Here is a 27817-nt window from a genome sequence, read left to right on the forward strand (position 1 = left end):
GGGAATAGGACTGATTGGATTGCTGCACAGATAGCCAGCATGAACATAACATGCCTTTGTGCCAAAATGACTATGGCTCTTTATCATTTCCCCAGTTGAGTTTGGCTAACATAATAGACTAGGCAATCAAGCCTGGGCTCTTCCTAATTTTATGACTAAAATGCACTATGGAGAAACTCAATGAGCCACTAAGGTGGCTGTACTCCTTACTACAACTGTAGCCTACTCCTGTTCCTATGTTAACAAAATGCTGAGGATTAATTATCTAAGAACGGTACAGAAAATAACACACAGATACTAAATGCCCATGATTTATTTTTACTTTCAAGGTATTTTACAACAAGACTTCAATATTCAATCTCAATCCTTTTGTTTCAGAAATGTTTCATCTATTTATACCAAATCATTCATTTTACTTTTACATGTATAAGCAATACACAGTAAGAAACAGCAAGATAAAGTGGATATTAAGTGAAAGGAGAGAAGAATATTACAACTGCTTCAAGCAATCTGGCTGGGGCAGCAGCGTCTCATATCTCACTGCCCTCTCTCCAGTCATATACAATACTCTAACAATGTATTCAAGTTTGAGAATTTCTATGTCCCTATGGTTAGCTATGAGGCAGTGCAAGCTGCATAGTGAGCTTGTCGCTAAATCATTCAATTTCACACTTTAAAGCCTGTTATTTGACTACCTCCAGTCCAGGACCAGTTACCTTTTGATGTTTCTGCTATTCAGACATCTTGTGAAGAATGAGCACATCCAAAATCAGTTATCCATCGTGTGAATTGGTGAAGGGAAGATTGATAGGTTTACTTTTAACAATAAACTGAGCTAACCACTGATCTACATTTGGAACAGAGCTGTGTAAAATGCAACTATCGTTCTATAGTGCGAGACCCCAAAAATGTCAAGAATGAAATTCACTTTATAGCTACTTCTTCCAATTGTGTTTTACACTAATTTTTAAAAAAAACTTTCAGAACTGCAAATCCTGTTAGATCCCTTACTAATGTATTAATGTGCTAAAGTATTGTTCTAACATCAGAAATTAATTATTATGGCAGCCTGAAGAAATTATTTCATACTACAGGTACACGGAATAAGTTTTTTTTAAAAACCTTTTCTCGCCAATTTTCTTCCCTCCCCATCTCTTCTGAAATTGTTGACACAGTTCCATTAGCATTGCTATCTTGCCAGTTTACTGTTATTCATGTGTGAGCCTTGTTGGTGAATATTAGTAGACTTTGAATATGAGCATATCACAGTTAAGCCCAATCCAGCATACACATATATGTTGCCAGTACAGGTTGCTGAATGCCAATCAACTGCTTTCCCACCCTACCTGTTCATGGGCTGTTGCAAATAATAGTGGCATTCCGACCCCTATCCAGGGTGAGATCAGCTAACTCAGCATTAAAACTGCCTCTCAAACCTGAGCCTTCCCTGTCATATGCCTCAGCTAACTTGCTGTGTAACCTAGCAAAGGGATTCCATGGAATGACTTCAGTCCAAGGACAGGTATGGTATAAAACTCCCTTCTCAAAAATATCAGAATTATCAAATTAAGTAGATTAAAATCTAAATCAATTTTATACAAAATCCTTATTATACTAAAATAGACTATGAAGAATTATAAAATGTAAATACAGAAGACTAGTTGATGTCTATCATTTGATTGATTATTATGTGTTTAGCCCTTATGTCCATGTTCTTGTTCATTGGTAATAAAGTGCAGTATTGGAATATTTGGTGTGTGAATTTTGAATATTGTAAGAATCACCTTGCAGCCAGACTTTAGGTCTAACTTTGCTAAATTATATGCTAATAGAACAGACTGATTAGATGTTTGCTTGGTGCCACCTTAATATTTTACAAAATGCATGTTTCTCATACAGTTTGCAAATTTAAAATTTGCTTTTAAAAAACATGATACATGTGGACAGGTTATAAAGGAATGGATTCTGAAAAAGTTAGGAACGATTTATGCCATTGAATTAAAATCAAATTAAATTGACAAGATATAAACCCCATCTTTTTGGGTAAAAAACAGGCACTGATCTCTAAACAGTCAATACAGTAGAGTGAGACCATCCAAATTAGAGAAGTTTCAAGACTTATGCAGATAATAAAGTAGATCAGCAATATGTGTATTATTGAAGATTAGAGACAATATCATCTGGAATACATTCTGACAGCTTGGTCACCAAACATTTACACAATTTAGTAACTTTTATTTTAACTTAAGAATTTATGAACTTGGGTCTATCGAGAAAACAATACTGTTTATGGTGGTGATAGATGTGCAGAGTACTGCTGTATGGATCAGGGGAGGAATAGTCTATAAATAACTAAACGTCTAGAACAAGTTCTTTGAGATGGGATGTTATTGTATTGTCCTTATTGACAATCAGTTGAATTTGGCAACCACACAATTTTACATGATATATCAATGGATTAATGACCTATTTTATGTATCTATACATCACGGTGTAAATGATTGCATAAGTTAGCATTATTACTAACTGAGATTTCCTTTATTTAAATTAAAACAAAAATATACCCAGCAAAAGGCAGCCACTACCAGTCTACAGCTCGAAAAGCATGACTTTAATGGAGCCAGAGTGCAACATGACAGAATAATTAAATGATAATTCAGTCAGTCCCATTAAAATCCTATAGAAATTCAGTATCAATTCAATGTAGTATAACCTCATTGAGAAAGTTTGCATTTTATGTTTTCTATATCTTTTTGTGGGCAGTGAGCTGGAGGAAGTCAGCATCGGGAAATAAAATGGGTTTTTTCTGCTTTCCACATTAAAGGAGGAATTTTAACTCTTCCCCCAACCGGTGCAAAAAGAGTGGGGCAGCAGTTAAAATCGAATGGATCTATTCCCACCGAAGTTTCATTTTAACACCGATAATTTTGGCAGCAAGGCTCCCACTGGACTCTGACAAACCATAGCGCCCTGTGGAATTTTAACCCTCTGCTGAGTGGAACATCTCTCAGGGCCAGTCAGATAAAGCTAGCGGGAAGCCAGCGAGGAAACTGAAGGCGAGTCAACTTTCCTTAGTGTGGCCAGGAGGAGCAGGATGTGCTCCACCAGGCCCTACAAGGAACACCTTGGCCTTCTATACCCTAATTCCTTCTCTAGGTGTGAGACACCTTTGGAACACAGCCAACACCGCACCACCCCCCACCCCACCTTAGCCGCCAGCTGCCTTCTGTTGATGCCGATGAACAACTCCAGGCCATTTGCTCTTCTTCACCTGTCCAGCTGCTACTTTGGGCCAAACAAGCAAGCTGCAAACTGGCAACATTCAAATGAGGCTCAGCGGTTAAACCGCACTGTTTCCTTCAACTTAAACACCCAGGAAAGGGGGAATGCTGACCACTCTCCCCAGGACTTAGAATTGGCCCTCAAGTGGCAGCAATATCAGGCCAGGCTAGTTGAAGTAATATTCTGCCCAAATATAAATTAACCACAGCTTTAGAAAATCAACCCATATGGCATTAATGTTTTCATTTTCCACAACAATCATTTTGTCTGTTGATTTATCCCTAACAAGGAGCAGGATTGAAAATACCCAGATTTGTTTTGCAGAGATAAAAGCAAAATACTGTGGATGCTGCAAATATGAATTAAAAACAGAAAATGCTGGAAAAACTCAGCAGGTCTAACAGCATTCTTGGAGGGAGAAACAGAGTTAATGTTCCGGGTCCGTGTGAGACTCAAAACATTAATTCTGTTTCTCTCTCCACGGACGCGATCAGACCTGCTGAGTTTTTCCAGCATTTTCTGTTTTTATTTTATATTATATATATATATTGCATTATTTTGCAGAGGATTGCCCTTACTGGTGACAGAGAGAGACATTATGCCACCAGTTTGGACTGGAATTGAAAGCAAATCTTTGAGATAAAAAGCCACTGTTAACACCCTGCATTATCCCAGTACCCTTTCATTCTTGTATTTAAAATAGGAATAACACCAGGGACTATTTACACCAGCATCAAATTTCCACAGAAAGTTGCAGTTAACACACTAGATATTAGTAAAGCAACATGTGCAAAACTCTTATATAGCTAAATACTGTAGGCACTACCCCTTTATCTGGTTATTAAAATTTATGTACTCCGAATGTTCACTATTTCATCATAAGCACAAAATTTTTCTTTAACCCCCTTCCATAAAATAATATTGTACCAAACTACATCCAATCCTCTTTGTAAATCAGAATGCCCAAAATTCTCTGGCTTATTCATTGTTAATTAACATTGTTGATGTTGATCTGAAATAAGTATTGTCAGGAAGTAGTGCTGTCATTTTCAATATAATGAAGACTAGTTCTGGGAGACTGTTGGATAACACGGACTATTCCCACCTCCCAAAAATCACTATTGCTGATAAAATTACTTCATAACATACTCTGGAACCTGCTTTTAAAAAAAATAAAGTGCATGATGCATTTTCTAGGAGAGATTATCCCTGCCAGCATTTTGCAAATGCAAAGCAAAGAACACATCAGTACTGTCTGTTGCTGGATGCTTTGTTCTCACCAATACAGACTACGTACTTTGAATCAATAATAAGGCTGGCATTGATCCTAGTTGTAAGTTACATGCAGGATCGCACAATACAAAGCACAACACCCAGGCTGGGAGTTGCAATTATCTGTTGCTAGGCTAACCAATGTCTTCTCTCAGCTGCTCTCTGATTTTGTCCAATCAGCAGTGAGAGTTACATCATTGTCTTGGGAGCAACAAAACATTTGGGTCAGTGTGCGCCACAACACACTGAGCAAAAATAGCAATCACCTTCAAGATTAATTATTACATGTATGCAACTGATTCAAGTTTCAAATTAAATCACCACCTATTAAAATAGGTCAGGCAAGTATACAACACCCCACAGTAAAATATAAACTCAGATTTTAAAGAGCTATACGCAGGACTGCCAAAATTCCTAATGCATACGAACTGAGACAAAAAGTAGCTGGAATGCAGGTGTTTTTAATTTGTAAGGCAACAATGGATATGCAGAAGAAAATTAGATAATTATTCACATCTCCCCACCCGGTCCCCAATGACTGCTACCAACAGTCATTTTTATTTTAAAAAAGCAGTCCTATGTACCATGTCCAATTTAATTTTAATTACAGTTTCATATTTGAAATGTTCATGTCTTCTCTGTAAAATTTTCTGTTCCGATATATAAATTTAATTAGAAAAAAAGCGGTTAGAGAAGATGAGTGCTTCAGGATCAGTAGTTAAGGCGATGGGATTATGGTTGTTATTGGAATGTCAAGATTTCATGACCAGCAAGAACAGCTTTAACTGTCAGTCTTCAAATTGGAGGAATGGATACAGTTCACAATGGTTTGCACAGATTCTGTGCACAAACACACTACTAAAAACTGGGTCCAAGCCAACTGACTTAAACCGTATTTGTGATTGATCTATTTTAAAACGAGATGATGCAAAACCCAATAAAATTAACCTGCAATGTCAGCAGCTACATCCCCATCCTTCACCAACATCTTTGCTGTTTAATTTGATGCCTTCGGTTGCTTTTTCAGTGAACATAGGCCCAGCATGTCTCAGCATTAGCTCTGTGGCCATTTTTATAAAAGCTTCTTCCACGTTGCTGGAATCTTTGGCAGAAGTTTCTAATACCACCATATCATAGTGAACTGCAAGAGTTTGGGCTTCTTGGCATTGAACCTCTCGGGCATCATTCTTATCAGACTTGTTACCTGCAACAATAAACAGAAACTTAACATTTTGATTTAGCAATGTGCAGTAGTTTGTCCTATAGCACATTCAGCCTCAAACTTATCAAAAACATAGACATTATACAGAAACTGGCTAACCAGTCTGTGAGCAGAAAGTCCTCATCACATTCATTCATTTGGTTCCATATCCTTTTATTCTTCATTCACCTATCCAATCTAATCTTGATTGTTTGTGCCTCTTACACAATCCCTGGCAGTGAATTCCACAGCCTCATACATCTCTGTTAAAAAAGTTTCTCATGCTGTCGTGCTAAATCATACACATTTAATTTTGTATCTATGGCTCCTTGTTCTAAAGAAGAACTTCCATTTCTGTAATGCCTTTCACAACCTCAGGATGTGCCAAAGAGTTTCATACCCAATAAAATACTTGTGGTGTAGTTGTAATATAAGAAATGGGGCTGCCGATTTACACACAGCAAGTGCCCACAAACAGAATGACAAAATAATCTATTTTGAGGTGATGCCGACTGAGGGATAAATATTGGCCAGGACACTGGGAATAACTCCTCTGCCCATCTTTAAAATATCACCATGGAATCTTTGTGTTCACCCATGAAGGTACACTGGGCTTTGGTTTAATGTCTCAGTTGAAAGTCAGCATGTCTGACAATGCACCACTCCATCAGTACTGCACTAGAGTGTCAGCCAGATCTTTGCACTCAAGTCTCTGGAATAGAATTTGAACCCACAACCTTCTGATGCAGAGGTGATATATAGGTCCATCAGTTACTGGAAACTGTCTGCTTTTATCTACCATGTCCCAGCTTTCATAATATTAAATAGTTCTATCGTATCACCCTTTAATTTGCATGGTTTTAACGAGAGTGATATTTTTCCAAGTTTTTTTTGTATTTGTATTTCCTCATAATAGGCAAAAAAATGATTAAAATAGATTTTTCAGACATTTTCAATTTTTATATGTATTTTTAAATAAATATTTTGAAAATATACGTGTAGCATATCACTGAAGCATTTGACCATTATCCCGTGATCATAAAAGTGACAGTTTTTAGAAAACAGAACTTCTGGTGAATCTCACAAGTGTCTTTAAACCCCAGCCTATCTTCAATATGGAATTACAACAATTATGGCATGCTTTAGAGTCCTTTTACATGTTCGCTGGCATTGAAAGCTGCAAAATAGGGCGGTTCATTGAAGGAATCCCTGGAACGAAGAGATCACTAAGCCCAAATACAGAGTTAGATAGAGGTGAGGCCTTGCAGGAATTTTCATTTTTGAGGCTTTGAAGTCAATGTAGGTCAATGCTACTACTACACTGGTGTAGTAGTATGATGGATACAATGATGGGTATGGGATGTCTGTTTTGGCCATTCCCTTCAATGCCCTCTTGCAATGCCAAGTGGAAAAATGAATTACCTCCCATAATAGATCTTAGTGGGCAGGCTGATGGATGTCTTCCATGGTCCGAGATGGCCACAGTCACGCTTGGTTCATCCCTCAACTTCCACTTGTAGAGCATATAGCCACACATGCCTTGTGTTTATTCAGTTAATCACTGTCTATGCATGTCCTCAAGGCAGACAGAAGCCAGGAACCTCAATTGTTGGGTCAGTGTTGATGTTTTATGCTGTATACAGCCCATGATTCCATTCATCTGAATAGTGGGCTGAAGATAGCTGCATGAATATTAGTAATTTTAAAGTCATTTATGATGGAATTTTCACGTCTTCTTACATGTAAAGGTTAACGCTGCTCATGATTTTTTCCATCAGGTCAATAAGGAAAGGAGTGATGGACAATCAGGCCCTGTTACACATTAACACTAGCAAGAGTTTCAGGTGAGTTGAAGTTTATGGAGGTAGAGCGTGGAAAGCCAACCAAGGTATGAATCAGCCTGGAAGCGACACAAGCCTAAATTAGGGTTTTGGTGCAGCTGAACTGAGCAAGTAACAGACTGGGGTGATGTTATGCTGGTGGAAACAGGTAGTGTTTGTGAAGGAGTGGACAGAGATCAAAAATTGCGCACTGTCCTATACCTCGCGGAGGCTGAGCGTCAACTTGCAGACACTTCCTCCTACCTCTCCCTGGACCATGACCCCACCACTGAACATCAAGCCATTGTTTCCAGGACTGTCACTGACCTCATCTCCTCTGGAGATCTTCCTTCCACAGCTTCCAACCTGATAGTCATCCAACCTCGGACAGCCCGCTTCTACCTCCTACCCAAAATCCACAAACAGGACTGGCCCGGCAGACCGATCGTGTCAGCCTGTTCCTGCCCCACGGAACTCATTTCTCGCTATCTTGACTCCCTTCTCTTTCCCCTTGTCCAGCCCCTTCCCACCTACATCTGTGATTCCTCTGACACCTTACGTCACATCAACAATTTCCAGTTCCCTGGCCCCAACCGCCTCCTCTTCACCATGGACGTCCAATCCCTCTACACCTCCATCCCCCACCGGGATGGTCTGAGGGCTCTCCGCTTCTTCATCGAACAGAGGCCTGAACAATCCTCATCCACCACTACTCTCCTCCGTCTGGCTGAACTTGTTCTCACACTGAACAATTTCTCCTTTAACTCCTCTCACTTCGTCCAAATAAAACGTGTGGCTATGGGTACCCGCATGGGCCCCAGCTATGCCTGTCTCTTTATGGGGTATGTGGAACATTCCTTGTTCCAGTCCTACTCCAGCCCCCTCCCACAACTCTTTCTCCTGTACATCGATGCTGCTTCATGCTCTCGTCGGGACCTGGAAAAATTTATTAATTTTGCTTCCAATCTCCACCCCTCCATCATTTTCACATGGTCCATCTCTGACACTTCCCTTCCTTGACCTCTCTGACTCAATCTCTGGTGATAGACTGTCCACCAATATCCATTACAAGCCTACCGACTCCCACAGCTACCTCGACTACAGCTCCTCACACCCCGCTTCCTGTGAGGACTCCATCCCATTCTCTCAGTTCCTTCGCCTCCGTCGCATCTGTTCTGATGATGCTACCTTCAAAAACAGTTCCTCTGACATGTCTCCCTTCTTCCTTAACCGAGATTGTCCACCCACGGAAGTTGACAGGGCCCTCAACCGTGTACGGCCCATCTCCCGCGCAACCGCCCTCATGCCTTCTACTTCCTCCCAGAAACAGGATAGGGTCCCCCTTGTCCTCACTTATCACCCCACCAGTCTCCGCATTCAAAGGATCATCCTCCGCCATTTCCGCCAACTCCAGCATGATGCCACCACCAAACACATCTTCCCTTCACCCCCCCGGCAGCATTCCGTAGGGATCGTTCCCTCCGTGACACCCTGGTCCACACCTCAATCACCCCCTACTCCTCAACCCCCACCTACGGCACCTCCCCATGCCCACGCAAAAGATGCAACACCTGCCCCTTCACTTCCTCTCTCCTCACCGTCCAAGGGCCCAAACACTCCTTTCAAGTGAAGCAGCATTTCACTTGCATTTCCCCAACTTAGTCTACTGCATTCGTTGCTCCCAATGCGGTTTCCTCTACATTGGAGAGACCAAACGCAGACTGGGTGACCGCTTTGCAGAACATCTTCGGTCTGTCCACAAGCATGACCCAGACCTCCCTGTCGCTTGCCATTTTAACACTCCACCCTGCTCTCTTGCCCACATGTCTGTCCTTGGCTTGCTGCATTGTTCCAGTGAAGCTCAACGCAAACTGGAGGAACAGCACCTCATCTTCCGACTAGGCACTTTACAGTCTTCCGGACTGAATATTGAGTTCAACAACTTTAGATCTTGAACTCCCTCCTCCATCCCTACCCCCTTTCCGTTTCTTCCCCCTCCCTTTTGTTTTTTCCAATAATTCATATAGATTTTTCTTTTCCCACCTATTTCCATTATTTTTAAATGTATTCCACCCATGGTTTATTTCACCCCACCCCCACTAGAGCTACTTTGCTTGTCCTGCTCTCCATTCTTAATTAGCACATTCTTTTAGATAATATCACCACCTTCAACACCTCTTTGTTCTTTTGTCTGTGACATCTTTTGGTTATCTCCTCCTATCACTGCTTGCTTGTCCCAACAACCACCTCCCCCCCCCCTTAAACCAGCTTATATTTCACCCCTTTCCTATTTCTACTTAGTTCTGTTGAAGGGTCATGAGGACTCAAAACGTCAACTTTGCTCTTCTCCGCCGATGCTGCCAGACCCGCTGAGTTTTTCCAGGTATCTCTGTTTTTGTTTTGGATTTCCAGCATCCGCAGTTTTTTGTTTTTATCAAAAATTCATCTCAGGTTTGAACACAACGCTGAGCTTGCAAACAGTCTGGCTCAGCCCAGAAGACAGGAATGGTGGGGGTACAGAGATTATGGGAGGGACTAAAGCCAACAGCTTTGATCTTCCCAGTGTTTAGCTGGAGGAAATTCCAGCTCATCCAAGATTGTATATTGGATATGCAGTCTGATGCACACAAGTGATGGAGGGGATGAGAAAGGTGCAGCCAAATGTTAACAGCCTAAATGTGGAAGTCAACTTCATGTTTGCAGACAATGTTGCCACAGGGCAACAGGATGGGGCCACAGATGGGTCCCCTGCTGGAAGAGAAGCCAATGCTAGAGACGCTCTGGTTACAAATAGGTAACTACAAAGCTACTTTAAAGGTTTTAACAAAAGTGCTGCATGATTGGCAGACACTCTTCTTTTTTCATCTCAGATACATGAAGCAAATTACTGGAATCAAACAGAAATGTTCCAAGTGATTAGCACTGGCTAAAATACCAAAACAGTACAAGTGCAGTGCTTGTAGTTTGTCAATTATCATCACTATAACTGTAAAGGACCATGTGCACTCTGAAAGTCACTCTTGGGACTATTGCCATGTATGACATCTTAATGTGGAAATAATTATGAATGAAGATCAATGTACTGTATTTATAAATGGCATTTCAAAATGTAGTTTACATTGAAGAATATGAAATTACATGGTATACAAGAAGTCTGTCAATCTAAACTATATTAACATAAAGAAAGATACTGAGCAACAATTTCACCTATGCCTACAAACCATATAACTTTGTACATTAAATACATATTCCAGAGGCTTCATTCAGAAGTGGTTTTCATTTGAATTTATGTAGTCTGCATGCAGGTGCACTTAAGGTAAGATTTCTACATTAAGCATTGACTCTATGACTGTACGCATGTAGTCTGCATGCAGTAAACAACCACCGGAAGTACGTAGAACAGGCACATCATGAGGTCAATCAGCATGAAATGCTGATTTGACACCAGTGGTATCATTTTGGAGCTCAAGGCCCCAACTAACACCCTCTCTTAACTTGGACAGCTGGCACTTATTCAGGACCCTGACCTCTATCAGTGCTATTTAAAAGGATCAACTACTTAAAGGTTAGTTGCTGGCTGATGTCTTCTGGTTGCAGCTTTAATTGTACAAGTGTTTGGTGATTTTAATAATTGAAAGTTGCAAAAGCCTATAAGAAGTAGTGTGACAGGTGCTGAAGGAGTTCAAGGCTTCTGCACAGACAAGTTGTTCCCAGACACGATGCACTAGTAGTCATTCGTTTTGGATTACAACATGACTTGGAGCATGAACAGAGGCCACGTGAAGCAGGACAAGCTACTGGAAGAGGGAGGAGGAGAAGGGCTTTCAGCAGGAAGCCATATCTGCCTTGGTGTCCTCTATGCTTCAGCAAGGACATCCTTACTGAAATCTGCCACTTGAGTCAGCCTCACAGACGACTTTGACAATGACTGAAGATGACTGCATGATGAATGTAGCAATGAATTTTTATGCATTCTTTTTGCTCCTTCCAGACCGGAGCTGGAGATATTTAGAACATCTCGCAAATTTGCCATCCATTGTTACGCAAGGGTGGACACTAAGGCATTCATCGAGAGCCAACCACATTTAATTATTTTGCCAGAGAGAAGCAGGCAGAGTGAGCATACAGTTTCACTAGGATTGCTGACTTCTCTGTGGTGCAAGGTGCCATTGACTGCACACATGTTGCTTTATGGGCACCCTAAGTCAACTCTGCCTAAACCAGAACGAAAAGGGATTCCACCCACTCAACATCCAGCTGCTTTGCAGGTAAACAACCAGTATCTTGGCAGTAGTTATGATGGCTTCATTCTACAGCAATCCACCATGCCTGCTGCATTTGAGTCACCACCACAAACCAAATGATAGCTATAAGGCAACAAAGGCTATCTGCTGAAGACACCATTGCATAGCCCATGCACATGTTAATCAAATACCCTTGTAAATTGCCAAGCATTTTGTTGTGCATATTTACCAGCCTTCTTCTGTAGGCCATCACTTCAAAGTCCTCATCGGAGTTCTCTGAGCAGAACATGCGCGCAAATGCACCACCTGCAAGCTGGCACCTGTGCTATCCTTTCCCCAACCCAGCTGCAGCCCATGTGCCCAGTGTCTCATCACTGTTTAAAGAGTAGTGTCAGTAACTGCCTGCGAGTGTGAAATTGACAGGTGTGTCTTAATCATCACTGGCTTCTTGCAGTTCCTTCAAAGCCTGTCCAAGCTGCACTTCTTTCATATCTTAAAAAGGGTACGGTTGTGGTGTGTTGGGGGGGAGGGGGAGGTGCTCAAAGCAAAGAGGCACATGCTTACACCATCTGCAGCTTGTAAATCATAAGAGACTGTGGAATGAGAGGGAGGTGGGATGTGAACAGAAAAATTAAGTATGAGGATACCATCATCTTCAATAGCTTCAGCCCTCCTCCTGGCCATGGCTTCAGTACTGGATGTCCAATAATGGCCAGTGCTGTTTCCTCCATGGGGATTTGGACATGCAGTGCCTCTTCCCCTCTGGTTAGCTCCTGCTGCTTCTGGTTATGCCCGACTTTTTTCTAAAGGAGCAAGGGAAGTGTGTGTGTGTGTTGTGCAATTGGTTTGGCTGTCATGGCTGACTGCTGGCAGTGTGCGCAAGCTGTAAGATTTGGGTGCGAAGTTTGTGGCAGTGCTGTCTGTGTGAGGGTGCGGTGAAGCATGTGAATGTCAGGTGAGAGTCCTGATCGATAGAGGTTGTTGGTGGTAAATTAAGCAATGCCTGAGGCTAATAATAGTTAGTTTTAAAGGTGCATTCACTGACCTTGAACACTTGTGTGAGGTCTTTGAGTTTCTTGCAACACTACATCCATGACTCCTGCCATTGATATCCATAGTTATCTGCTCCCACTGCATACTGAGCCAGTGTCTAGGCAGGCTTCTTGTAGCCCTCTGGATATAGGGCATCTCTTCCCCCTTTCCACCTCCTCCACCAAAGCATCCAGTGCAAAGCCCGAAAACCAGGGAGGCCAAACTCTCCCATTATTCAATGTTTCCCAGGTCAAATTCACTTCCAGCACAATTGTCAGCAACTGTTCCAGACACAATGCACCTCCTCTTTAAGAGACGGGAAATAACTTTAAGTAATGCAGGTTAGTTTTAAATGGCACTAGCCAGTCACGATATTGGGTTCCCATTGATGCACTCAGCCAATTAACAGCATGATTAGCACTGGCTGGGCACTAAAATCAAATCAGCAGGCAGCATGAAGTTAACACGCTGCCTGAATTGCAATCAACAGGTTCAGGTTATTTGCACATGGTGATCCCTGCACCAGTTTCTGGGGCCTTTTGAACTTAGCCCTCACTAATTTTTTTTATTCATACAGCGCTTTCCGGAAAGTAGGCTCACTGTAATTTTTGTGACACTCATTCATTGCCTCCACCACCGATGCACAATGGCAGCAGCATGTACCATCTACAAGATGCACTGCAGGAACTCAACCAATCCTCCATAAGATAGCACCTTCCAAACCCACAACCACTATCATTTGGAAGGACAAGGGCAGCAGATAGAAGGGAACACCACCGCTTGGATGTTCCCCTTGAAGCCACTCACCATCCTGACTTGGAAATATATTGTCATCCCTTCACTGTCGCTGGGTCAAAATCTTGGATATCCCTTCCCAACAGCACTACGGGTGTACCTACAGGACATGGACTGCAGCGGTTCAAGGCGGCAGCTCACCACCACCTTCTCAAGGCCAATTAGTGATGGGCAATAAATGTTGGCCTAGCCAGCGATACCCACATCCCATGAATTAATAATTTTAAAAATTATAAGCTGTTGCTGGATCAAGACCAGTAACCAGGATATAAAACTGCTTCTGATTATTATTTGACTGATTAATGGAAATAGATTTTAAAATTTTGTCAATGATGCCAATATCTGCATAAAATATCACACGATTATTCTGGTGTATTTAGCTTGATAACTCCAGGGGGTCATATTCCTGAAAGTTTCATTACTTGACTTCTCACCTCCAGGCAGTCTGTTCCCAGTCTCCCGCTATTGATTACCCGACACTTTCAATTTCGTGGCGCACTGCTTTCCCACATCAATTGGAAGGTGAACAGACTCATTACCTGATTGGAAGAGTCCTAACGGGCAATCAATTTCCCCCATCTTCAATAGTTTTATAACTAATAAACGGAAGTGTTCAAAGAATTTGAAAAAAAAATACAGTTTTTAAAAAATAACCTCAATTTTTCTCCTGGCTTACTCACAACAGTATCCAGAAGGTTTCTCTCAAATTCCTGAAAACTCCAGGACAATCTGGAGAGGGTTAGGAATCCTATGGTTTATGCAGTCTACTCCTTTTAATTCAAAGTTGCTAACTTCAAATTTTGATCATTTAAATCTTTTTCAGCTCTAAATTTTCATGCTGCTAATTATGTTACTTAAAAATTAAATTATACAGTAATTCAAATTAAGTAACATGTCTTTAAATTATTAAGAATAGACTGTAATACTGTCAACCATCATAGGATGCATTCCACAAGGTAAAATCCACAGCCTCCAGGTGGGTGCAATAATAAAGCAATTGTAATAAGCTAGATTTCTGCACACTGCAACAGTGTAAGGTTAAGAAAGTTTAGCAGGGGACCTTATTTGTATGTAAACAGCTGAAATCTGGCTGTTAAACTTTCATATTAATTAGACCATGGCTGAGGTCTGAACATTCTGTTTCATTTACAAACTGAATAGATCTTAATTCTTAATGCAATCTCACATTTTAAAGATATTGGATGAAGGTTTGAGATTTAAACAATAGTCTGAAGAATATGTTTTATTGGATTATAATAAATTGAATTTTCTTTCTACGAACATAAATATAGCCATCTAAATAAAGGAGGTGCAGGCACATAGAAACTTGGAATGTACATTCACAAGTCTTTGAAGGTGGTTGAACAAACTGAGATGATCATTAAAAAGGCATACGGCCTTAAAAATATAGACACATAGTACAAAAGCAAGGAAGTTATGCCAAACCTAGCTGGATTATTGTGTCAAATGCTAAGCCGTGCACTTTAGGGCGGACGTTAAGACCTATAGAGGTTGCAAAAGAAGACTACTGGAATGGTGTCAGGGATGAAAGGCTTCATTCACACAGAGACTAGAGCAACAGGGATTGTTCTCCTTAAAGCAGGAAAGTTTAAGGGAGATTTGACATAGGTGTTCAAAATCATAAATGGTTTTGATAGAGCAGACAAGGAGAAACTGTTCATCATGGCAGAAGGGTCGGTAACTAGAAGACACAGATTTAAGGTAGTTGGCAAAAGAGCCAAAGGTGACATATGGAAAACATTTTTTATTCAGTGAGTTGCTGTGATCCGGAATGTACTGTCTGAAAGGGTGATGGAAGAGGATCGAACTTTCAAAAAGGAATTGGATAAATACTTTAAGCAGAAAAAATTGCAGGGTTATAAGGAAAGAGCTGGTGAATGTGACCAATTAGACAGTTCTTTCAAAGAGCTGGCAAAGACACAACAGGTTCAACAGCCTCCTTCTATGCTGCAACAGTCCATGAGTCTAATCTAGGTCTGTGACTTAACCACGCTCAATCTACCACAGAGTCATATAATTTCTGTATACCTATATACTGAATTCATTAATTCAAACATTAGTAATTTTCACTGCAGTTGTTTTAATGTTACAAATTTATAGCAGAATCAGAACAACTGGTAAAATTAAACTGCACTGAATGATTGAACTAAGTGGATTGGGGGTGAAATGTGGATGTAATTGTTTTGACACCTACATGTGTTTATTCCATTAAACCAATAACAGGTTTATGAAATCTTAAAAAGACAGAATTAAGTTGACAAACTGTCGTACATTTGAAAAATCTGAAAAGTTAACATGTATTCATCATTCATTTGGTGTTACATGAGTTTTTCAGCAGACTCACTCCCCATATAGGGGGATAGATTAAAATGAATGGCCGGTGAGACTTGGCCACTGGGCACACATTTCTTAATGGCTAACTAAAATGTACAGGGCATAGGGCCGAAAGCAGGTTGTTTTGACTGCCCTCTGACTCACTTTGGTAATACTGAAAGGGGCCTAAAGAGGGGAAAGTATGTTAAATCTACGAATTAAAGTGCGTACTGCATCCAAAGTGACAGCAAGTTTACCTAATTCATGTAATTCTGGGTGTAACTTTGCTCATCCCCTTTTAAACATGGCACTGTACACAATCAAAAGGGCAAAATATATCTCCGTGTACACTATTATTCAAAAAGGAAAAAAGCTTGCATTTGTACAGTGCATTTCACATCCATACAACGTCCCAAAGCCCTTAACAGCCAATGTTGTACTCTTCGGAAGTGTTAATCGCTGTTGTGATACAGGGAATGTGGCAGTCAATTTGCATGGGGCAGGCCCCCACAAAGAACAATGCAATAATGACCAGATCATCTGTTTTTGTAATATTGACTGAGGAATCAATATTGGCTAGGACACCAGAGAAAATTCTACAGCTCTTCTCAAAATTAATGCTATGGGATCTTTTATGTCCACCTGAGGGGGCCTTCTGGGCCTCAGCTTAATGTCCCTTCCAAAAAACGGGGTTAACTCAAGATGGGCCTACATGCCAGTATTTTGCTCCAAAGTGACCAAAATACTGGCATGAAAGCCCACTTCGAGTCCAATAACTCAGTCAAGGGAGCCTTTTCAGCAGTACACTCTGTATACACAAGCTACATGCGATCTACATTAGAGTGGTTGTTTTTCAATAAAACACAGTATTAAATACACACAGAACTCAGAAATATAGTTATATATTGGTAGGAAATAACCATTTCAATCAATTTGGCCAGCCTAAGGTTGTTTCATGAAAATATACCTCTATGTACTCTATTTATTCAAATCTGAAAGGACATCTCAGACAACGTCTAAAGTGTTTAAATTATTTCATTTTGGAAATGTTTTCATAATTCTTGAATTATGTATAATTCATCATTTTTAGTTCTAAACAACTCAAATAACACAACCCCATGAGCTAATTTTCTTCAACGCACGTTCCTGTTCCTTAATTTGAAGGGCCAAGTTGAATTCACTCTTTAGAATGGCTTCTTGGTGTAGTGTTTTTGGATTAGGGAAGTGGTATATCAGTATACTATATTAGATTTAAACCCCAGTTCAGTGGCATTTCCCCATAGTTTCACTTAATCTATATTTAACTGCAATTTACACAAACAATCGACCACAGGCCTGTACAAAATAGTTTCAAGTATTGCAATGTTAATGTGGAGAGACAAAGCCTTGCAACATATCAGACAGAATTTTCTCTTTAAATGAATTGGAATGATCAAAAAATCTTTTAATAACGGGAATGTGCTGGATATTAAATATACGGATTTTCACTCACATGAAAAGAGGGATTGCTGAAGGTTGGTTTTCAAAATTACAAAAAGGCTCTGAAAGTGAAAAAAGTGAAACATTTGTGTCAATTTTATACTCCAGACAGGAACGTGACCTTGCAAGTGGCCAGCCAGTTCCTGAGCACCAGTCAGGAAGCTTAGTCAATTTTAACGGCTAGGCCTTTTGAGCATGTCATTTACCCACACCCGACCACAAAGACCAGGAAATAGATGTCTGGCCATCAGGAACTCACAGGACCACAAGGTTTGGGATGGGGAATCCTGGGGCAGAGGAGGCCCATAGTTTACTTGTTGGGCCTGGAAAAGTGTTCCAGCTCCACATGGAAGCATACAACTTTTATAGAAAAAAAATGGGGTATCCCATTCCCGACAGGTTTGGTTAGGTAGGGAAGCCATCACTACTCCCCATTCAGCTTCAAGCTAAAATAGGCCCAAATCCGCATATTTAAAAAGAATGCTTCCAGCTTCAAAACAGTATTTTTAAATGTCTTTGCAATAAAGCAATAAATTAAATTTTCATTTAGCTCAAGCCACTAACCTCTTATAATTTTTATATTGCAAGACTTAAAATGCTCCTGTAAATAGCTCCAATAAGCAAGCTGTACAGTGTGATGATGGATGTTATATTTAAAATATTTTTGGGAATATGGTGGTATTTTGTAAAGAAGGGTGTGTGTATGTGTATGTGTCTGTCCAAGATTAATTAAACTGTGGGAGGTTAATAAAAACAGCTTGTCTATTGAGAACTGAGAGATAAAAGGGTAAAGGTGCTAGGTTCATGCATTTGTAGTGAGGTTATGGTGAGGTTGGATTTACAAGTAAATAGGTTGGATTTAAAATTTGCATTATGAGATAAGTGGAGACTTGGTTTTTCAGCTGTTGAATTTCAAAGGGGTGTTTAGATGTGAGAAGGAACTTTTAAAACTTACGAAGGTTTTATAGGTAAACAGGGGAAGGAATATTAAATTTTATTGATCTGAAAGTAGAGGCAATAGGAAAACATAACATTTTTATATTTGGAGAAGTTGAGTTCAAAGGAGGTGTAAGGACAATGGAATTTGGGATGAAAGGGGAAAAATATTTAAGGAAAAGTTGTGAAGGATTTGAATTAAGAAAGCTACTAAATTTGAAGTCATAAAAAGTCTTTGTTTTCAGAAAGCAGTCTGTTTCTGAACCTTTCTTTTGGATTTCCACATCTGAGTAGAAGTTTTGAAGAGTCGTGTGGTATGCCTTTATTAAAATGACAATTCTTTGCCTTGGGTAATATTACTGGATTTTTATAGTTAAAATCTATAAGGGAGTTGTTGCCAAGAAGGTAGTATACTTGTGTGAGTATATTTTTTTTTTGGGGTTGCTCTGCAAGACTGTTTTAACTGTGTAACTTTAATTTCATGTGCTTAAGTTCTTTTCTCTTCAATAAATCTTTTATTATTTAAGAAATCCTAAAGGTGTTCGTGGAGTTCTACGCTTTTGGGGTTAGTAGCTTTTCCTCCTCACTTTAAAAACACCCTATACACAGTTTATGATCAGAAAACAACTTTCCCTCTGGGATCCAGCCTCCTTAGCAAATAACATTTGCTGTGGTCATAGCAAAAGGAAGTCTTCACTTAAAGTTAAGGTTGCATTCCTGAAAGGGCAACTTTAAATGAAACAACTTTTAAGCAAATTAGATTTTCCCATTACAACCAATGTAAAACCTATAGTTACGTTCTGTAGGACCTTTCTCTCAGAAAGGAATAAAACATTATGCTCTGCAAATTGAGATACTGTACATTCCTAAATTCGTAAATGAAATTACTTTTAAAAATGGATGGCAGGTCAGAAGATTAGAAAGAATATAAAGGACAGCAAAGAATAAGATAAAGATTAATAAGGAGGAAAAACAGAGTCTGAGAGAAAGTTAGCTAGTAATATAAAGACGGATAGTCAGAGTTTCTATAGATATTTAAATAAGAAATGAGTTAACAAAGTAAGCGTTGGCCCTATAGTGTGTGCATCCAGGGAATTGATAATGGAAAGTAGGGAGATGGCGGATGAATCAAACAGGTATTTTGCTTCGATCTCCACTGTACACGACACAAATAACATCCCAGAAACAGCTGCAAGTCAGGAAATGGAAGAGACGGAGGAATTCGGGAAAATTACAATCACAAGGGAAGTGGTATTGAGCAATTTGTTGTGGCTACGAACTGAAAATCCCCAGGTCTAGATGGACTTCACCCTAAGGTCTTGAAAGAAGTGGTTGAAATAGTTGATGTACTGTTTTAAATTTCCAAAATCCCCTAGATTCGGGGAAAGGTCCATTAGATTGGAAAATAGCAAATATATTCCCTTTATTCAAAAAGGGAGGGAGACAAAAAGCAGGGAACTATAGGCCAGTTAGCCTAATATCTGTCATAAGCAAAATATTAGAAGCTATTATTAAAGATGTTATAACAGGGCATCTAGAAAAATTCAAGGCAATTAAGCCAGAGTCAACATGGTTTTGTAAAAGGGAAATCATGCTTAACAAATTTGTTGGAGTTCTTTGAAGGAGCCACATGTGCTGTGGATAAAGGGGAACCAGTGGATGTACTGTACTTTAGTTTTCCAGAAGGCATTTGATAAAGTGCCACATTCAAAGGTTATTACAGAAAATAAAAGTTCATGGTGTAGGGGGTAACATATTAGCATGGATAGAAGATTGGCTAGCCAACAGGAAGCAGAGAGTTGGCATAAATGGGTCTTTTTCTGGTTGGCAGGATGTGATGAGTGGTGTGCCACAGGAATCAGTGCTGGGGCCTCAACTTATTACAATTTATATAAATGACTTGGATGAAGGGACCGAAGGAATGGTGGACAAATTTGCTAACACAAAGATAGGTAGGAAAGTAAATTGTGAAGAGGACGTAAGGAGGCTACAAAGTGACACAGATAGGTTAAGTGAATGGGCAAAGATGTGGCAAATGGATTATAATGTGGGTAAATGTGAAATTGTTCATTTGGCAGGAAGAATAAAAAAAGCTTATAATCTAAATGGTGACATATTGCAGAGCTTGGAGATTCAGAAGAATCCGGGTGTCCTAGTGCATGAATCACAAAAGGTTAGTATGCAGGTACAGCAGGTAATTAGGAAAGCTAATAGGACGTTATCATTTGTTGTGAGGGGAATTGATTACAAAAGTAGGGAGGTTATGCTTCAGTTGTACAAGCTATTAGTGGAACCACATCTGGAGTACTGTATACATTACTGGTCTCCTAATTTAAAGAAAGGTGTAAATGCGTTAGAAGCAGTTCAGAGAAGGTTTACTAGGCTAATACCAGGAATGGGTGGGTTGTCTTATGAGGAAAGGCTGGACAGGTTAGGCTTGTATCCACTGGAATTTAGAAAAGTAAGAGGCGACTTAATTGAAACCTTTAAGATCCTGAGGAGTCTTGACAGGGTGGATGCAGAGGGGATGTTTTCTCTTGTGGGAGAATCCAGAACTAGGGGTCACTGTTTAAAAATAAGGAGTTGCTCATTTAAGACAGAGATGAGAAGAAACTTTTTCTCTCAGAGGGTTGCGAGTCTTTTGAACTTTCTTCCTCAAAAGGCGGTGGAAGCAGAGTCGTTGAATATTTTTAAGCCAGAGCTAGATAGATTCTTGATTAACAAGGGGGGTGAAAGTTATCGGGGTGCGGGGGGGGGCCAGGAATATGGGGTTCAGGTTACATTCCGATCAGCCATGATCTTATTGAATGGCGTAGCAGGCTTGAGGGGCTGAGTGACCTACTCCTGCTCCTAATTCATATATATAAATAAATTAAAAATAAAAGAAACATGCTAACTCTTTCTAGTTAGCTCCGCAGGCTGGCTGTCTCCTGCAGGCCGCTTTCCTGCGCGATCATACCTGCTCGCTGCCTCCTTGCGCGATCCCTCCCGCCTCCCTGTGCGATCCCTCCCACCTGCCGCCTCCTTGTGTGAGCCCTCCCGTTCACCATTTCCCTGCGTGACCCCTCCAGCTCGCCCCCTCCTTGTGAGATCCCTCCCGCCTCCCTGTGTGAGCCCTCCCGTTCGCCATTTCCCTGCGTGACCCCTCCCTCTCGCTGCTTCCATCCCTGAACCTTTGGAGGGATCAGAAGGGTGGCAGTGAGAGGAAGAAAGTGGGCAAGGGAGCGAGTAGGACAGTGATCATATTAAATGATGTTAAAGCGAAAATCCTGATGCTAAGTGCACATATTAGCCTTATATCCATGATGCTAAAGCGAAACAATACTGAATGAGGAAACTTAAAACAGGTTTCTCCTGTATGTTTGGTCCCATGCAAAGTGACTTCAGTTGCATAGTGATAAAAAGCTAAGTGCCAGTATTACTAAAGTCAAACAATCAACAGTTTGGGGTCAGATGATCAGATCAGCTTAAGAGTTGCATTTTGTGACAGTTTCAAATCTGTTGCAGTATAACTATGCTTACAAAGCTAACAGTTTCATTTTAAAGTAAACAATTTCACACGCAGCGTGTTGAAACACTTGTTTATGTTCTTCATGTTAACTCCTTTGGTTATTCAATAACATTAAAACAAAAGCACTTCCTTTTTGATGTCAATAAGAAATTCTCTGCAGCTTCCACCTGATGTTCCCCAGCATTCCCCAGGAGGTCAGGGGGTTGAATGCAGGTCACACTAAGCATTAGCACTCACATGATCAATGTTATTGGATCAGCTAGGTAGCTTACAACTAGAGAGAATGGTATTGATTGAACACCTGACTTAAAGAAACATTGCCAGAAATTTGCCAGGACCACAAGTAGACATTGCCATCTTAAAGTTCAGTTTTCTCAACCATCATGAATTTTTTTTTAAGATCTATGGCTGTAATTTAATTCGGGTATTTACCAGCGCTAGATGATATGCCAATGATTTAATAGCTAAGCTCTACAAGGAGTCTCTGGGCAAGTTCATACCATAGAATCCCTCTTAAGTTATTAGCTACGTCCAAGGAACACTTTGTTCAGCTAAGCAGTGAGGCAGGTAGAATTTTTTTTAAAACCAGTAAGACCTTTGGTGGCTGATTTCAATTCTTTGATCACAAAGCCATGCAATGATCTATAAGAAAGTCTGCTTTCAGTCTACAATGTCATTTCAACACTTACGTAGAGTCTCTTAAACACATTAAAGTCTAACAATCAAAATAGATTTCAAGGAGTATTTCATTATATTTCTTATTACAAGGTTGTGTGAAGACAATGAATAACAATGAAGGGAAAGTTTTCAAAAGTATGCATTTAAACAATTGAAAGGCCTCCCAAAAAATTAATAAATTAGTCCAATTTAAAGACAAAACCACATTGAACATTGGACAGATGCAGCGTACCAGCCTCATGCCTTGGAGACCTTCCTGGAAAACAGCAGCCAGAAGGCCTTAGGAGGTAAAAAATAATGTTCTATCATTGCCATACCTTAATCCACATCAATCTTTTGTTTGCTACTGTGTACCGTAGCACAAAATCACGGCCAGCTATCTTGGGCTGCCCCTTTGTTTCACTGATCCGTGACTGCAGCAAGGGGAAAATGAAGTTGGGGGGCTGGAAGTATCACTTCCTACCCCACAGACATTGGGTCTGAGCCTGCTCCAGGCGCAAACACCCTTTGTCAATTTTGGAAAGTCTCAAAAATCTTGGGCAGCCCTTCAGATATGAAGCCCTGATACAAATGTTTTCTCCCTCCTTACCTCTTTGTACTACTTGGGAACAGATATTTCCCATGTGCAACAAGGAAGAAAATCTACCCCAAGGACAATAAAAAAAAAACAGGGAAAGTCCATTAGGCTGAGCAAGCTTGTCCCTATTACATAGAGCAAGTTCCATCTAACTGCCTTCTCACTACAGGGCCAATTCCCTGCTGCTAGTGGCTCACACAGAATACGTTTCAGGAAATCACAAGTGCACATCACTTAACTCTGACATTAAAATTGTATCATTCAACGTGTTCTCAATTAGAAAACACAACTAACTTCAGTAGATTAAAGGATATCCAAATGTGATTGCAAGACCACCATTCAATCAAGAATCCAAAGGGATTGTGGTGGTGCTATCGTCACAGGCAATTTAATGAAGTGGATTTCAAGATGCTGTTGTAGAGGGTCCTGCAAGAACTGGTGATTCCTTTCGGAGCTGAGTTCGGCTCAGTGCCTGAACTGCAGGGATGGAAGCAACTGAAACAGTGGAATGTAAATGTCAGGTGCTCACAGACCTGGGGCAGGTCAAGAAAAAAGTTGTTGGTCTCAGGCAGGTTGCTAAATTAAATGCTGCTGACATTTTGTTTCCTTTCAAAATGTTGCCTTGTAACATATCTTAATAGCACATTATTGAAAACTTGTTACTGTGGGTCATAGGGACAATTAACAGCATTCTGCCAACTGCTTGCAGACTTTCCAAATATACAGAGCATGCCCATTTTTCTCTAAGGATTCAGCATTGCAGGTGGGATAAGGTGTTTGGTCATGTAGCCCTTTAAATGAGATAAATAAACATCACACATACTGTCCACATAAGATTCACACAGTCACATAGTGGGTACTGGGGCATCTGACTTTCCATCGCTTTTAAACAATATATATTCCTGTCATTAAGTGTTTCAGAAAGTTGCTGATAATCAGCAGCAGCTGCTTTTAGCTGCAGAAAGCCATGGGTCCACTGGAGATTTTGGGCACCAAGGAAATAGAGGAAGTGAGGTTGGAGGGGGTGGGGGGGGGGGGGGGGGGGGGAGCTTGGAGGTCCCCCAAGCTCATGAGTAGTATTATCCTATGCTTTTCATTTCTTATCTCCTTATTCACTCACTCATTCATTTCCACCCTGAAATTGTCAAAGCAAAATTGGACTATCCCAATCCATGTGCATGAAGTGTGTAGGCCCAGGCAGCTAATACAGCAATACCCACGATGGCTCCACTTGCACAAACATGGAGGCACTAGACAACCTCCACCCTTAGAGACAGACACTGACATTGAGCAGGCAGCCTCCTCATATACTCCTCTCGCCAAGCATCGTTTAGAACTAGGGTACATTTAAAAAGCGGAAGACTCATGCTTATACACTTTCAGAAAGGGGCAACATCTGAACATAAATAGTTGTGGAAAAAAGCTGCTGTATTCATGGGAAATACTGTGGTAATTGATGACAATATTTTTGCCTGGCCAGGGTAATGAGTATTTGCATGATTCTGTACCCAGGCACTTTCAATTTAAACTTTCCGTGAGAAAACCTACCAATTAATAATTGCACAATGTTTGAACCTGCATACTTCTTCACATCTTCTATCCACCGTGGCACAGATTCAAAAGATCCCCTTTTGCTAATGTCATAAGCAATAATCGCACCATTAGCACTTCGATAATAACTCTGTGTAATTGTCCTAAATCGTTCTTGTCCAGCTGTGTCCCATATCTGCAACTGTAACAGGAAAACATATGAAGAATAATGAAAAACAGGAAGCAAGAAACATCATTGCTCAACATTGGTTCTGGGTTGGTTTGGCCACAGGGTGGAGCGGAGACCCACTTACATCCTTCATATCTTGTTAAAGGATGATGAGCACAGGTGTAATTGATTCAAGACTCTGACCTAGTTAGTTTGGCATTATTATTGCATTTATCTGGGTTATTTCACTTTTAGTACCTGTTCATCCCTCAAAGCTGATGTTTCCAAAGAATTAATGCTACTGATGTGCATACTGACATTTTCTATCAGAGCAAGTTTTTTATTACATACATAATTTTTTTTAAGTATCTGTTATCCTTCAAGGTTGGATAGGGAGGGGTTGAGTATATGTGCAGGCTTCAGGTGATTTGAAACCACGAATGTGTGGTGTGTGTATTAGCTGTGGCTCAGTTAATAGCACTCTCACCTCCAAGTCAGAAGGTTGTGGGTTCAAATTCCACTCCAGTAGTTCAGCAGTACAAGGGAGTGTTGCACTATCAGAGGTTCTGTCATCCAGACATGACGTCAAACCCAGGTCCCAACTGCCATCTCAGGTGGATGTAAAAGATCCCATGGTCCTCTTTTGAGAAAGAGTGGCGTATTCTCCCTGGTCAACATTTATCCCTCAGTCAACACCACAAAAAGAGATTTCTGGTCATTATTGCACTTCTCTTGGTGGGAGTTTCCTGTGTGTAAAGTAGCTGCTGCATTTCCTGCATTACAACAGTGACAATGTTTTGAAAGTACTTCATTAGTTGCAAAGCACTTTGGGATGTCCTGTGATCATGAAAGGCACTATTTAAATGTAAAATTTCTTTCCCCATGAGCAAGACTCAAGTTTTTATGAATATCATTCAAATTGTGAGATGTATCAACATTTGTTAACATATGGCATTTTTTTATTTTATAGAAATCTCACCATGTTGCATTCTTGTAACCGAAATCCTCATCCATGCTTTTGTTACTCCCAGACTTGACCATTTCACTGCTCACCTGGCTGGTCTTCCATCCTCCATAAACATGAGCTCATCCAATACTCTGCTGCCTGCTTCCTTATCCACAGTAAATCTTTCAAACAGCACCAATATGCTCACCAAACTATTCTGACTAACAGTCCACCACCACCTTGAATTTAAAGTTCTCCTCCACATGTTTCCCTACATTAAAGGCTCTATATAAATGCAAGCTGTTGTACAACACAAATGCTGGTCACTGGTTGGGGAACTGCCAAGTCAGAGGTGACTCAAATATAGCATGGGAGTTCACCTGACTGTTGCTAAATTAATACATACTAACTGAAATTATTCTGAGGCCATTTGATTCACACTAGGGTATTGGATACTTTGTTTTGAAGCCTGAGATGATTATACAGTATCTACATCCAATTCAAACTAAAAAAAACAATTAAATTGATTTTAAAAATTGATTTTTAAAAAATATATGAAGGGTAAAGAGTTGTCTGGAAACAATCACGTCATGTGTCCCTCTCCTGCCCCTAGATCCACCCAGTCTTGGTAAGTGTAAAGAAGAAATAAAATACAATGCAATTTTAAAAAGTCAATCTGAAGACATATTTGCAATACACACCTATTCTCATATGCGAGATAAGTTTAGTTTGAAAACATCACAATAGACAGTTTATTTCACCTTGGCTGAATTATTTATTCAATAACGTGTGTATTAACTATCTGAATGTGCAACTGACTGAATTTCACTTGCTGGTTTTCCTTTGCCTAAAACCATGGTGGCAAAATGCTGCAAGTTTTTGAGGGAGAGCAGGTGGACCCTCACCAATGATCATATATCCACATAGTTGATGGATTCCGCACTTGGGGTTTAATATAGATCTTTAGGGTATATGGTTTATATTATGTAACGTGATAGATGGCCAACTTTCTATTTCCTGTTTGAGATAAAACTTTTTAAAATAAAAATAGTTTCCTTTCCTGCCACTTTGGGTGTTTCATAGTCTTTTAATATAAAACACATTTCAATTCCTCCCTGGAGAGGAAGGTTTAAAAAGTGGCAGAAAGGAGTCGGTGAGAAGTTTACTTTTGTCAACACTTCAAAGTCCAAAGTGACTCATCCTTGACTTGTGGGGCTTGCATAAAGTTACGGCTTTTGTTGGAAGGGGAAGGTGGGGTAGGGGAAGAAAGAGAAGAGAAATAATGCTGCATTTTAACAAGATCCATTCAAACATACCAAGTTTGCGAGTGTGTGTTAGCCCAACAACGCAAGAAGTCCCATCGGATTGCTGCTGTTCATATAAAAATACAATAATACGAAAAAGAAAAAAAAAAATCCTGCTGAACCCAGGACTGGGAATCAAGTTGAAGGGTGAGCCCCTGGGCGAGCTGCAAGTGTAAAATAATAAATAACCAGTGGGCGCAGGAAAAGCATCACAACCTGGAAGCAGGGCAGAGAGGCTTCAGGCTGGGGGGGGGGCGGAAAAAACCCGGGCTGCCGGGGCAGCGCACTTACTTTGACCCGCTTGCCTTGAATCTCCAAGGTTTTCATGGTGAAGTCCACCCCGATCGTGTTGCCCTGCTTCTCCACGAAAATACCCGATTTGAACCGCTGGACGACGCAGGTCTTGCCGACGCCGGCGTCCCCGATCAGGACGATCTTGAAGAGGAAATCGTAAGGCTCGTCCGGGTCCACAGGCCCCGACATCTTTTCATTCCCCGTAGTCGGCGACAACCTTCAGTCGATGCACGGAGGGGCGGCCGGCCCGCAAGGACGGCAGGAAGAAGGATAATCTCCGGGCGCCCTCACACTCCTGCACATGACGTGGACGCGGAAAAGTCCAGGACCGACGGAAATGTTCCAGAGAGATCCACCGCCAGGCCCCCCCCACACCACCACCCCAAGCTGCTGGTCTGCCTACCGCACTGCCT

At 40.7% G+C, this 27817-nt stretch overlaps 1 protein-coding gene across 1 annotated transcript; it reads right to left on the bottom strand.

Annotated features, from left to right (window-relative positions):
• Positions 1-298: 298 nt before the first annotated feature.
• On the bottom strand, positions 299-27817 carry rab43 (RAB43, member RAS oncogene family). Its single transcript, XM_078543444.1, has 3 exons — positions 27402-27817; positions 24710-24893; positions 299-5758 (listed from the first exon to the last, which is right to left on the bottom strand). Exons 1-3 carry the CDS (start codon positions 27591-27593, stop codon positions 5511-5513), a joined length of 624 nt encoding a protein of 207 aa, XP_078399570.1. The 5' UTR covers positions 27594-27817; the 3' UTR covers positions 299-5510.

Source organism: Cetorhinus maximus, chromosome 6 (genome assembly GCF_964194155.1).
Source record: "Cetorhinus maximus chromosome 6, sCetMax3.hap1.1, whole genome shotgun sequence".
NCBI classification, from domain to species: domain Eukaryota; kingdom Metazoa; phylum Chordata; class Chondrichthyes; order Lamniformes; family Cetorhinidae; genus Cetorhinus; species Cetorhinus maximus.

Coding starts and splice junctions, on each gene's coding strand:
- rab43 (XM_078543444.1), bottom strand. CDS start 27,593: ATGTCGGGGCCTGTGGACCCGGACGAGCCTTACGATTTCCTCTTCAAG. Junction 24,894..27,401: donor TTCAAGGCAAGCGGGTCAAA/GTAAGTGCGCTG, acceptor TTCCTGTTACAG/TTGCAGATATGGGACACAGC. Junction 5,759..24,709: donor CATTGTGCAATTATTAATTG/GTAGGTTTTCTC, acceptor TTATTGTTGCAG/GTAACAAGTCTGATAAGAAT.